The sequence below is a fragment of the Schistocerca americana genome, chromosome 10 (assembly GCF_021461395.2).
Source record: "Schistocerca americana isolate TAMUIC-IGC-003095 chromosome 10, iqSchAmer2.1, whole genome shotgun sequence".
NCBI classification, from domain to species: domain Eukaryota; kingdom Metazoa; phylum Arthropoda; class Insecta; order Orthoptera; family Acrididae; genus Schistocerca; species Schistocerca americana.
Genome location: NC_060128.1, coordinates 191,235,141 through 191,249,765, shown reverse-complemented (window position 1 = coordinate 191,249,765; position 14,625 = coordinate 191,235,141). Strand labels below are relative to the sequence as shown.

General features: G+C 44.0%; 1 protein-coding gene across 1 annotated transcript in view; it reads left to right on the top strand.

Annotated features, from left to right (window-relative positions):
* Positions 1 to 14,625, top strand: part of LOC124552378 (aminopeptidase N-like) — a 151,733-nt gene that overhangs the window by 59,890 nt on the left and 77,218 nt on the right. Inside the window, exons 7-8 of the mRNA XM_047126642.1 lie at positions 46 to 202; positions 13,127 to 13,208. Of these exons, the coding sequence (XP_046982598.1) occupies positions 46 to 202; positions 13,127 to 13,208 (239 nt within the window). The remainder of the gene's footprint in view (positions 1 to 45; positions 203 to 13,126; positions 13,209 to 14,625) is intronic.

The window sequence follows — 14,625 nt, the reverse complement described above, 5'->3', positions numbered from 1 at the left end:
CGCATCAGTGATTCAGGCTTGACGACTTGTGTCTCGGTGTGACAGGTGGAGACCGACTGGAAGCTGGACGAGCAGTTTGTGGTGGTGTACGTGCAACCTGGCCTCTTGTCTGACTCCTCCAGCTCTTCACAGGCACTCACCGCCCCTGCGGGCAGCCCGTCTGAGGTGATGGCCCGCTTCGACGACATCGCCTACTACAAGGGTAAGTCACAGTGGTCCAGTGCTTCCGATTCGTTATCACACAGCTGTAAGTATGCCTGTTTTGCAGTGCTGTGTATCTGTAGACGTAGATTTACATACCTGTTTTTTCGGCATTTGGTTGTTTCGGATACAAAGTTTTTCCAATACGTTGTTCAACAGCTGTCTTCAATTTCAAGCCGTATTTTCCCCACAAATGAATGCCAATTTCGTGTATGACTCCAGTCAATTGCGAAATCAATTATAGCTTTTGCATCGAACTGTTGAACTCGTTGTCTAAACTCTTCTTCTGTAAATGGTCGATCTCTTGCTTCCTTTAGCAGATTATCGTATCCTACGTCGTGCTCTTTAGCAATGGCATCTGGTCCACTGCGCGGTGCGTCTATATTTATAGGATTTCCCGGTCCTACGTAATCACTGCCAGGTAAAGTATATCCTTTGTTCTGTACACGTTCAACTACTTTTTTAACGCCGTAAGCAGCACCTGCGGCGGCAGCAGTTGTCACTCCAGCCGCTATCGCTATCTGCCCGGAACTTGTAACACCAGCTGTGCTAATTGCGGCCCCGTCCGTGACACTCTCAGATATCAAGGGCACTGTTTCGCTAGCAGTTTCTATATCCGAACTCTGGTGACCGCGGCCACGATTTCGTGGTCTGTTTGGGCGGCGCTGTCGCACGCCAAGATTACTTTCTTCTGGCCTTGGTTCTGGCACCCGCTCAAATTCAACTGTTTGGCCACTCGTATCCAAATCGTCGAATGTTGGATTATCTCCATACCGTATACGAATAGCAGCATCCTCTCTCTGAACTGTTCGAATATCATTACTGCTACGTGAACGATTAACATTTGTTATTGGAATTCTTTCCGCCATTTCAATGTCTTCCTCAGGTCCCGGATATAAAACATCTCCGTCGTATCGTATAGAGCCATGGTTGCCCGTGCTTAAATACTGATTTACCCAAGACATTTTGCTGACTACACTAAATAAATTATTAACACCTTTTATATACATTACGTTATCAAACAGCACGTGTCGGGCAACCTTTTGCTGGCGTGGGTGCTTGCTCAGATAATTGTCCTAAATGGACAAATTATCTCGGCGGGACAGTGACGCCGCCATCACGACCTTGGGACCCCGGGGGGCCTCATTTTTTTTATCAGTGGCTGACCCTCGAATCATGAAACGACGCAGTCATGTTTTCGATTCATGGGACTCGTAGTTGGCGATGCCATTGGGTCAACGTGGGAACACATGGAGTTCGTTTGCAACAGAGCGACATTTCTCAAAAATGTGGACTGGATCATTCGTGCCTGCACCAGCATCGTTCTCAGTCGTCAGCTCTGCCAGACACCGCCGCCTGTACTGCTTAATGGAGTGGACAATTCTGACCTCCACATGCTGCAATGAGGCGTGGACATCGGACACCTTGCCACCCACCCTTCATCGACCTCCACAGATCCTCACTGTGGCACCACGTGAACAGCTGACCAGCTTCTCAGCTTGTGAGATGCTCGTTCCCAGGCATGACAATGTGGCCTTCGTCACAGTCGTCTTTGTCAGTGGATTTCCCCATCTCCGGTGTTGGTGGAATAAATGCTCATTTATCTGTGATCCGCTTATGTACACAGTCCTTTCAGCTGAAGGTGACCACTGACCAACGCCTATGTTCGACATCAAAATGCAACAGCCAATACAGATGCAGGTGGCATTAGCAGCAGTGTATACAGTGTGTTTCCGTAAGAGTGTCCAAAAATTTAACAGGACATAGAGGATGCTCCACAGAATAATTTGAGGTTGGGAACCTGGGGTCAGAGAAGCCAGATTCAGGAGACAAAAGGAATAAAATCACCTTACTGTGTACTCTTTCATACAGTTAACTGCAAATACCACCACGGACACCATGGACATACCATTTGCACTGTATCTTACAAAATGTGCTGGAACTTACAGCAGTCAACGTCAGTGCAAGTATGACACTGGTGAACAAGGTTCTGAAGCACTCTGGTGTGCCAAATCGCATCACAGGCAGATACTATTCTGTCAACTAATGCCATTTCTATATCCACAGGGGTCTCGTACACAAGTGAAGCGGATTCAGGTCAGGTGACCTCGCAGGCCACGACATACGATCTCCCCTTCCAATCCAGCGACCAAGAAAGGTTGTGGACATTTACCCTGAAGAGAGGCAGTATACCGTCATCGCGTATCCATATCCTCTCACGAAGAGTCAAGCGTATGTTCTCCAACAATTCAGGTAGAACTGTTTGCACAAATCTCAAGTACAGGTGGCCTTGCAGATGGCCAGGTAGAAAGGTAGAAGATGTGGCCCTATCAGATTGTCACCTACAACTTCAGCCCAGATATTCACAGCAAAACGTACTTGATATTGTGATTCTAATACGGCTTGAGGGTTCTTCTCATCCCACACATGGCTATTCCTGTTGTTCGAAATACTTATGGGTAAGTGAAGTAGAGAAAACCTTGCATCATGGCTTCCTAGTAATCAGACTCGTCCTCCTCGTTTCCTTGCAGGAAATAAAAAGTGTACAAGCAAATAAACAGCAGAGTACTTTTAAATTTGTACCTATGTTAGTTGTAAAGGAGCTTGAAAACAACAATGCAAGACAAAGCAGTAGAGAAGTTTACTTCTATATCTGCTTAAGCTGCCTTCTCTGACCCCAGGTTCCCTCTGTCAAATTCTTCAGTGGAGAATTTTCTACGTCCTGTTACATTTATGCTCGCTCTTACGGAAAGACCCTGTATAAAGCGTGTCGGGGGGACGCGGAAAACAATGCGGTCGTTGTCCAAATGCGGAAATAGAGTGACTTATCTGCTGTACAAAACTGTACGGTCATTGGCTTTCGCACGGTGGAAACATTCCCGAAACCGCTAAGCTTATAGACTGTTCACATGCTGCCGTGGTTTTAGGATCAGTGCATGGCAAAATGGCAGTATTCAAAACCGTCACGGAAGCAGTTGGGGTGCACCGGGGCTGTACATCACAGGGGTGAAAGGCGGCTGTGGACATGTGTACAGGTGAACAGACGTGCAACTTTATAAAAGACATCACATTTACGCCAGTAACTGTAACATTTCTTTACTTCAGGATTGCAATTTCGGCCTTAGGCCATTATCAAGTGAAGCTGAAAATAGAGAATGTTTTTAAACTATTTAATAAAATCGTTGTGTATCTTCATATTCTACCGATTACACAGGGTAAAAATGCAATTGCGTGAGCATGTTACTTACATGTTATGGCTATTAGGCCATGTCAATCTAAAATGAGCTGACACATTTATAAGTCTTTTTTTTCTTAGTTGTGGTTTCATTCGCCTGCCCCATATGGGCAGGGGAGGGCTGTCAGCGTCACAATCCGCCGCTCTTCAGCCGAGTGACATGGCAACTAAAACAAGAATAAAATGCTACATATATGAGGCGATAAAAAGGGGGAACATAAAACAGTGTAAGGGGAAATAATGGAGGTAAAAATACACTGACAGGGAGACGTTCATGGGGGGACAATTAAAAAAGTCACCATAAAGTTAAAAAACACAGTTGGCGAGTCTTAAAACACAAAGTAGACACTACATGCACAGCTTAAAAGTCGGCCACAGTATTAAAAACACTCCAGAACAACACACTTAAAACCCACTTGGAGCACACACGGTGAAGTATAAAACTGCCAGGTGGGACCTGCCGGGGGAGAGGTCGGAAAAGGAGGGGAGAGCAAGGGGCAGCAGGGGAAGCGGCGGGATGAAGAGAGTAGGGGCGTCAGCGGGTACACGAAGAGGCAGGAGACACGTGGGGCGGGAGATGAAGAGGGGAGACAGGGCAGGAGGGAGCGCAGAGACACTGAAAGGGGGCATAAGAGAGGGAGGGGGAGTAGGAGGGGGAAGCCGCTCAGGAGGAGGGAGGGGGAGGAGGGGGAGCCCTGAGGAGGAGGCAGGAAGATGGGGTCAGAGTTGGTAGGAAGGGTAGATGTCAGGGTGAAGCTCATCATATGGGAGGGGTAGATGGTGGAAGGAGGCAGAGGGTGTGGAGATGGTGGGACACAGCGGTACACACTTATATGTCTTTGTCATTACTATTAAATACATTGGTGACGCTGTTACATAGCGCGAGCACACATGTCCATATGTCATACAACAACATAGTCTGTAGACACTCATGTTCGTTGGCCCATCACTAGTCATATATGCTCTGAACAGCAGCGGCAGATTACTGTTTACAGGCTACTGGTACTAGTTTTGGCGCGAAAACGGATTAGAGATATTGTTTTGCTCTGTGTGGAGCGCCATTGCCATCCAGCCACTGTACTACTAAGCATAGAGTGTGTCTCGTTGTGCCACTATAATATCTTACATAACCTATTTGTAATACATCATACATAAGATACATGGAGATTGATCATCGTTTTACTCACATAATGGAATACTTCGTTATTCATCGTTTTACATACATAATATATATATATATATATATATATATATATATATATATATATATATCGTTATATACACTTGTAGGTATTCTTATGTTGCCCACTCATTACTGTTAAATTTGTATAGGTTGTTTATTTTGTCGTGGTTTATTGTATTAATTTAGCATAACCAGAATCACAGGGGCGGTCACACACTTTCCAAATCAGTGGTATGCTCCCATAGGGCCACCCTCATTCAATTAAAATACAGTTGGCGTGACAAAATGGTTCAAATGGCTCTCAGCACTATGGGTTAACACGTGAGTTCATCAGTCCCCTAGACTCAGAACTACTTAAACCTAACTAACCTAAGGACATCACACACACCCATGCCCGAGGCAGGATTCGAACCTGCGACCGTAGCAGTCGCGTGGTTCCGGACTGAAGCACCTAGAACCGCTCGGCCACCCCGGCCGCCTAGTTGGCGTGACACTTCGCCAACTTTACATAAATAATAAGCACACGAATTGATCGTCGACATGGTATACTAAAATGATATGACAATGTACTAAGTATTTTGTGTGTCAATTGTATAAAATAACGTAATCCGTTTACGCGCCAGAACGGCTACCAGTAGCCTGTAAACAGTAATCTGCCGCTGCAGTTTAGTGAATATACGACTAGTGAACATGAGTGTCTACAGACTACGTTGTTGTATGACACATGAATATGTATGCTCGCACTATGTAACAGCGTCACAAATGTATTTAAGAGTAATGACAACGACATATAAATGTGTCAGCTCATTTTAGGTTGCCGTGGCCTAATAGCCATAACATGTAAGTGACATGTTCACGCAATTGCATTTCTATCGTGTGTAATCGGCAGAATATCAAGATACACAACGATTTGTTAAATAGTCTAAAAACGTTCTGTATTTTTCAGCTTCACTTGATAATGGCCTAAGGCCGAAACTGCAATCGTGAAATAAAGAAGGTGTTACAATCACTGGCGTAAATATGATGTCTTCTATATAATTCTACATGACTGTGAATCCCAAGTATAAAAAGACGTGCAACTGTTGACAGTCTTGATGCACCACGGGGCTACCAGCAGTAACTCCTCAAGGGCCACCCAACGAACACTGCTGCATCAGGGCCTCTGCAGCAGGTGCTTGGTTCATGTACTGCTGTTCAATGGCGAAGGAAGCTCGAATTAGGAAAACAGTACAGCACCTGAAGGTGCTTTGAGTGGCGACAGGTAGCCTTTTCAGACGAATCACGTTTCATGCTCCACAGGTCAGATGGTCGTTGGCGTGTACAGCCCTGAAACAATCGTCACACGGATTGTGGCTAGGAGAGAGAGCCTCGTGGTCTGGGGAATGTTTTCGTGGCATTCCCTGGGTCATGTAGACACTCTGAAAGGAACAATGGATGTATCCTTGGGGACCATGTCCACCCCTAAGTGCTACTTGTTTCATCCTCTGTGTGACGGCATCAACCAGTACGACACTGCGACGCGTCACACAGCTCGTAGTGAACACGCCTGGTTGGAAGAGGACCTGGATGAGTTTATCTGTTCCCTGTCCACCAAACTCCCCGGATCCAAACAAAGTGGATAATCTGTGGGACCGCCTCGATTGGGGTGTTTGCACCATGGACCGTCGACCGAGAAACATGGCGCAGCTGGAGTTGGCATGGCTGCAAATGACTCTCAGTGCCTACCAGAACCTCACTGACTTTCTCACTGCTCGTCTGTACTGCACAGGTGGTTATTCAGGATTCTGACAGGTGGTCGCATTAAACTGACTATACCACGTGCCTCTGCTATCACTTTACATCCCCGCAACAGGCAAATGTGGCGATGGGCAGGGAAGCAATGTTTCGTTTCTAGAATGAAATTTAATCTGCCAGGAAGTTTCAATGTTTCGTTTGTCGGAGTACTTACTTGTGTTATTAAATTTTATGTGTTATGTGAACTGAACTTCGAATGCGCAGCATGCATACCTATGGAAAAACAAAATATGTTAATATTCTGTAATGTTTACCATTGGACATAAACATAATATACACTAGGGCTCATAAATTGACGATAATTGCAGAATGTGGTGCCACACAACGTGGCACTACACAAGACTTGCGCTAATAGCATAGGCACATAGGGAACACACAGGAGACTGATCTGTTAAGCCCACGTTACTGGTGATAAGTTGAAAAGACAGTCTCAAAGCACATGTGCTACAAATCGCCACTGTTTCCTGCGCATGTACCCCAACATCAGAATGGGATATGATCACCATGCACACGTACACAGGCCGCACAACGGGTTTGCATACTCTGGATCAGGTGGTCGAGCAGCTGCTGGGGTATAGGCTCCCATTCTTGCACCAGTGCCTCTCGGAGCTCCTGAAGTGTCCTGGGGGTTTGAAGACGTGCGATACGCCGACGGAGAGCATCCCAGACGCGCTCGATGGGGTTTAGGTCTGGAGAACAGGCAGGCCATTCCATTCGCTTGATATCTTTTGTTTCAAGATACTCCTCCACGATGGCAGCTCGGTGGGGCCGTGTGTTATCATCCATCAGGAGGAATGTGGAACCCACTGCACCCCTGAAAAGGCGGACATACTGGTGCAAAATGACGTCCCGATACACCTGACCTGTTACAATTCCTCTGCCAAAGACATGTAGGGGTGTACGTGCACCAATCATGATCCCACCCCAAGCCATCAAACCACGACCTCCATACAGGTCCCTTTCAAGGACACTAAGGGGTTGGTATCTAGTTCCTTGTTCACGCCAGATGAAAACCCGGCGAGAATCGCTGTTCAGACTGTACCTGGACTCGTCTGTAAACATAAGCTGGGACCACTGTTCCAATGATCATGTACTGTGTTCTTGACATCAGGCTTTACGGGTTCTCCTCTGACCAGGGGTCAGATCTGCGGGCGAATAAACCGTGTCTGTTCAGTCGTCTGTAGACTGTGTGTCTGGAGTCAACTGTTCCAGTGGCTGTTGTAAGATCCCGAGCAAGGCTACCTGCAGTACTCCGTGGCCGTCTGCGGACACTGATGGTGAGATATCGGTCTTCTTGTGGTGTTGTACACTGTGGACGTCCCGTACTGTATCGCCTGGGCACGTTTCCTGCCTGCTGGAATCGTTGCCATAATCTTGAGATCACACTTTGTGGCACACGAAGGGCCCGTGCTACAACCTGCTGTGTTTGACCAGCCTCCAGTCGCCCTAGTATTCTACCCCTCATAACGTCATCAATATATGTTCTTTGAGCCATTTTCGACACACAGTCACATCTGAAAACGTCTGCACACTTACTCGCTGCAAGGTACTCTGACATGCACCGACACACCTCTGCGTATGTGGACTGCTGCCAGCGCCACCGTGCGACGACCGCAGGTCAAATGCACCCCATGGTCATACCCCGAGGTGATTTAAACCCGCAAACCGCCCACCAGATCATTGTTTCACCATGTATCAGCATTATCCTTAATTTATGAGCATGAGTGTATATAGCGCTGCGTGAACTACAGACTATGTACGTGACTGACTAACTACAAACAAACCTGTCCAACGGATAAACATCGATTCTGATCGACTTTGAATATGTTGCAGTGCAGAGCAAAATAAGACACATACACATCTTTTATACATGCTCATACTACCGTTAAAGGTGCGAAACAATCATTTAGAAACCAGTTTGCCTGGCGCATAAAATCAAAGTGCACTGAGCATTTCTTCCTCATTATTGTACAGATTTAAAATAATGTTACATCACTAATGTACAAACTACTTCAAATATAACGTAACAAAATCTTAGAAGGTTATAGGTTGAAAACAAAAAATAGACAATATGTAAAAGGAAAACAAAAATATAACACAAGTAATTTTTTGTTGCTGTTGTTGTGGGCTTCAGTCCTAAGACTGGTTTGATGCAGCTCTCCATGCTACTCTATCCTGTGCAAGCTTCCAGTATCTACTGCAACCTACATCCTCCTGAATCAGCTTAGTGTATTCATCTCTTGGTCTCCCTCTATGATTTTCACCCTCCACGGTGCCCTCTGATACTAAATTGGTGATCCCTTGATGATTCAGAACGCGCCCTACCAACCGATCCCTTCTTCTTGTCAAGTTGTGCCAAGAACTTCTCACCAATTCTATTCAATACCTCCTCATTAATTATGTGATCTACCCATCTAATCTTCAGTATTCTTCTGTAAAACCACATTTCTAAAGTTTCTAATCTCTTCTTGTCCAAGCTATTTATCGTCCATTTTTCACTTCCGTACATGGCTACACTTCATACAAATGCTTTCAGAAACGACTTCCTGACACTTAATTCTATACTCTATGTTAACAAACTTCTGTTCTTCATACACGCTCTCCTTGCCATTGCCAGTCTACATTTTACATCCTCTCTACTTTGGCCATCATACGTTAATCTGCTCCCAAAATAGCAGAACTCCTTTACTACTTCAAGCGTCTCATTTCCTAATCTAATACCCGCATTATCACCCGACTTAATTCGACTACATTCCATTATCCTCGTTTTGCTTTTGTTGGTGTTCATCTTATATCCTCCTTTCAAGACACTATCCATTCCGTTCAACTGCTCTTCCAAGTCCTTTGCTGTCACTGACAGAATTACAATGTCATCGGCGAACCTCAAAGTTTTATTTCTTCTCCATGGATTTTAATACCTATTCCGAATTTTTCTTTTGTTTCTTTTACTGCTTGCTCAATATACAGATTGCATAACATCGAGGAGAGGCTACAACCCTGTCTCACTCCGTTCCCAACCACTGCTTCCCTTTCATGTCCCTCGACTCTTATAACTGCCATCTGGTTTCTGTACAAATTGTAAATAGCCTTTCGTTCCCTCTATTTGACCCCTGCCACCTTCAGAATTTGAAAGAGAGTATTCCAGTCAACATTGTCAAAAGCTTTCTCTAAGTCTACAAATGCTAGAAATGCAGGTATGCCTTTCCTTAATCTTTCTTCTAAGATAAGTCGTAGGGTCAGTATTGCCTCACGTGTCCAATATTTCTACGGAATCCAAACATCTTCCGCGAGGTCGGCTTCTACTACTTTTTCCATTCGTCTGTAAAGACTTCGTGTTAGTATTTTGCAGCTGAGACTTATTAAACTGATAGTTCGGCAATTTTCACATCTGTCAACACCTGCTTTCTTTGGGATTGGAATTATTATATTCTTCTTGAAGTCCGTGGGTATTTCGCCTGTCTCATACATCTTGCTCACCAGATGGTAGATTTTTGTCAGGACTGGCTCTCCCAAGGCTGTCATTAGTTCTAACGGAATGGTGTCTACTCCCGAGGACTTGTTTCGACTCAGGTCTTTCAGTGCTCCCTCAAACTCTTCACACAGTATCATATCTCCAATTTCATCTTCTTCTACATCCTCTTCCATTTCCATAATATTGTCCTCAAATACATCGCCCTTGTATAGACCCTCTATACACTCCTTCCACCTTTCTGCTTTCCCTTCTTAGCTTAGGACTCGGTATACATCTGAGCTCTTGATATTCATACAAGTGGTTCTCTTTTCTCCAAAGGTCTCTTTAGTTTTCCTGTAGGCAGTATCTATCTTACCCCTAGTGAGATAAGCCTCTACAACCTTACATTTGTCCTCTAGCCATCCCTGCTTAGCCATTTTGCACTTCCTGTCGATCTCATTTTTGAGACGTTTGTTTTCCTTTTCGCCTGGTTCATTTTCTGCATTTTCGTATTTTCTCCTTTCATCAGTTAAATTCAATATTTCTTCTTTTACCCAAGGATTTCTACTAGCCCTCGTCTTTTTACCTACTTGATGTTCTGCTGCCTTCAGTACTTCATCCCTCAAAGCTACCAATTCTTCTTCTACTGTACATCTTTCCCCCATTCCTGTCAATTGTTCCTTTATGCTCTCCCTGAAACTTTGTACAACCTCTGGTTTAGTCAGTTTATCCAGGTACCATCTCCTTAAATTCCCACCTTTTTGCAGTTTCTTCAGTTTTAATCTACAGTTCATAACCAATAGATTGTGGTCAGAGTCCACATTTGCCCCTGGAAATGTCTTACAATTTATAACCTGGTTCCTAAATCTCTGTTTTATCATTATATAATCTATCTGAAACCTGTCAGTATCTCCAGGCTTCATCCAAGTATACAACCTTCTTTTATGATCCTTGAACCAAGTGTTAGCTATGAATAAGTTATGCTCTGTGGAAAATTCTACCAGGCGGCTTCCTCTTTCATTTCTTCCCCGCAATCCATATTCACCTACTACGTTTCCTTCTCTCCCTTTTCCTACTACCGAATTCCAGTCATCTATGACTATTAAATTTTCGTCTCCCTTCACTATCTGAATAATTTTGTTTATTTCATCATACATTTCATCAATTTCTTCGTCATCTGCAGAGGTAGTCGGCATATAAACTTGTACTACTGTAGTAGGCGTGGGCCTCAAAAGTCTTGTTCCTCCTGCCACCGAACTTCACTAATTCCAACTATATCTAACTTTAACCTATCCATTTCCCTTTTTAAATTTTGTGACCTACCTGCCCGATTAAGGGATCTGACATTCCACGCTCCGATCCGTTGAAACACCAGTTTTCTTTCTCCTGATAACGACGTCCTCCTGAGTAGTCCCCACCCGGAGATCCGAATGGGGGACTATTTTACCTCCGGAATGTTTTACCCAAGAAGACGCCATCATCATATAATCTTAATCATGCCCTCGGGAAAATTTACGGCTGTAGTTTGCCCTTGCTTTCAGCCGTTAAGTAATTTTTATATTTCCCAAAATTAATATATACAATATACGGCACTTACATTCGGACAAATTTTAGTTTGAATATCCCGCCATAACGTAGTGTTCCGCCGAAGGACGCGACTGGAGAAGCCATAGGCACCTAGTAAACAGTCAGAACCTCAAAATGGCAGAGAGGTTACGGACAAGTGTGGAGTACAACCGAAGAGCCGCGATTATCGATAGCCTTCGTGATTCTTTGTGTACCAGACATCAACTGTTTACGATATTGTGGCCAAGTGTAATGCCTCGGAAGAGTCTGCAGTTGACCTTCTCGGTGTTGCGTGATGTCATGCCACCACATTTCTTTGAAGAGGATCAAACTGTGACAAAAGAAGTTTACCTGCAAGCTTTGATGAATGCCGTTAAACCGTGGATGGTAACTACGGCCCCAGGGAGACATCGACGGCGCACCGGCTCATACGAGCCACTTAGTCCAAAACTGGCTCTCGGATAACGTTGACACGTTGTGGTCAAAGCAGTTCTGGACCCCGAATAGCCCGGATTTGAACCCCCTCGACTATAATGTTTGGAGCGTAGTCGAAAGAGTTACGAATAAGACGAGACGCCCTAATGACGCACTTCTACGTTCCGCTATCGAAGCAGCATTTGCGAATTTGGACAGCGCTGTTTCCGAGAGCGCGTGCGATCCTTCAGGACGAGACTGGAGGCGGTCATTGTGGCTGGAAGGGATTACATCGTGTAATGTTAGTCTTCAGAGATAGCACTACTTGGTAAGTCTCATCACCTTTGTTTACAGATATATTTTTCCCATGTGGAATGTTTTCCTCTATTATATATGTGTATGTGCGGATGGATATGGGTGTGTTTGCGAGTGTATACCTGTCCTTTTTTCCCCCTAAGTTAAGTCTTTCCGCTCCCGGGATTGGAATGACTCTTTACCCTCTCGCTTAAAACCCACATCATTTCGTCTTTCCCTCTCCTTCCCTCTTTCATGACGAAGCAACAGTTGGTTGCGAAAGCTAGAATTTTGGTGTACGTTTGTGTCTGTGTGTCTATCGACCTGCCAGCGCTTTTGTTTGGTAAGTCTCATCATGTTTGTTTACAGATATATTTTTCCCATGTGGAATGTTTTCCTTCTCCCTTATTTCTGACAAATGCAAAATGCATCTTACTTCTCCCTTATTTTTGACAAATGCAAAATGCATTTTTGGTATACCACTTCATCTTATACGTTTGAATTTCATAATAGCGATGCTATACGTTTTGATGTTAGTCAAATGTCGAAATCAAAAACAAAATAGTGGGGGATGTATTTCGAGAAAAATTCTTTTTTGAGTGGGGGTGTTCCACCCCCTTTAATGACTACATGGGTACGTGTAAAAAATATCTGCCTTTCATTTCAATACAACATATGCAAAGCTGATCAAAGTTGGAGTGTTTCCCTTGGGTAGATTTATTAGTAAGTAAATGTCACATTATGTATGTCCATATACTCAGGTCACATTGCGCTCCGAATCACTGTATCATCCATGTTGCATAAGCTACATATAGTGAACTTCTACGTGTGCTGGAGCACCCCTTCTTTCCTCAAAATAACCTTTTGGCAAAGGCGCGTTTTCTCAACTGTGTTGAGATCTGCCTTAACGCCTCTACCAACTTTTATCGGACTCGGAAAGAAACAGTGAGTGTACGAGATCTAAGCACTGTGTATCGTTTCTTTGTAGGTGGCTCAGTGATCCGTATGATGCAGCATGCCTTGGGAACAGATGTGTTCTACGATGGACTTAGTCGCTATCTCAAGGCAAAGTAAGTACCATGTTTAAATTCTGTGTCTATCTTGTGTCATACAGTGACCATTACTTCAACTGCTATGTGGTGAAATTCGCGTTATAGTTAAAAGAACAACCCCTGATGCAAGGAAGAGTGTGTTGGGATTCTGTCTCACTGGAATGAGGCTTAGACAACGTCAATGGGTCTGAGTGCATGTGGCCCACTGCTACGTACTAAAGTTGCGGAAATGAAAAGTGTTACACCATGAACGCCTTGTCTGATAAATATTTCCGTGATTGTGCCAAATGTTTAACATTTTAAAATGGTCAATACTTAATTAAGTTACAACTGAAAAAAAGATGAAAACTTTGTTGACTGTTACAAGTAGAGCTAAGTTGTAGAGTTACTATATTAACTTAAAACTTCATTGAACATTAAATACCAAGACCTTGGAATGTCATTTGACTGTTTTCTGTTACAGTATGCCTTTCTTCATGGTAGATCAACAGTGGACCCAACCTTTAGTATGATACAGTTGATGGAAAGACATTGGGTCTATGGGAAAGATCTGATGATGACATTTCTCGACCTAGAGAAAGCATATGACAGTGTGCCCAGGGAAAAGGGAGTTGGAAAGCAAACACCTGAAGTCATCCAGGCAATGTATGAAAAAAGCTCTAGTTGTGTGCAGACACAAGAACTGAATGGTTTAAGAATGTTACGGGAGTAAGACAAGGAACTGTGATATCACCACTACTATTTACAATGGTGATGGATGAAATAGTCAAAGAGACGAAAGAAGCCCATAGAGGAAGGGAGATGAGATGCAGCTGTTACTATTTGCTGATGATATTGTGGCGTGGGGGACAAGCAGTAAGGAGAAGTACAAAAACAAATAGACATCCTAAGTGGTAAGGTCGAGAAATATGGAATGGAAATATAGTGTGGAGAAAAGCAAGACCATAGTGGTAACCAGAGAGGATAGAGAGGGCAAGGAACAAATTCATATTAATGGACGGGATATTGAAATAGTGGACAACTTGAAATATTTGGGAAGTGTATTAATGGGGAATGCACGTTTGGAGACAGAAATTAGCAATAGAATACAACAGAGTAGTACATTTTAGAGTGAAGGGCTAGGTGTGGGAAAGTGCCAATGAGTGGCAAGCTGGTGCTATACAAGACTTACTTCACACCCATACTAATTTACTGCTCAGAGACTTGGACTATGATTAGAGGAGAGGAGAGTAGGATACGATCCACTGAAATAAAGTTTCTGAGAAGTATGCTAGGGAAGAGGAGAAGAGACAGAGTGAAAGCTGAAGATGTTAGGAAGGAAATTGGAATGGAGAAGTTGACTGAGAAAATTGAAAAGAATAAATTTAAATGGTTTGGGCATGTGAAGAGGATGGGAGAGAAGAATACCGCTCAAGTCTGAGGGCAAGAGGCCAAA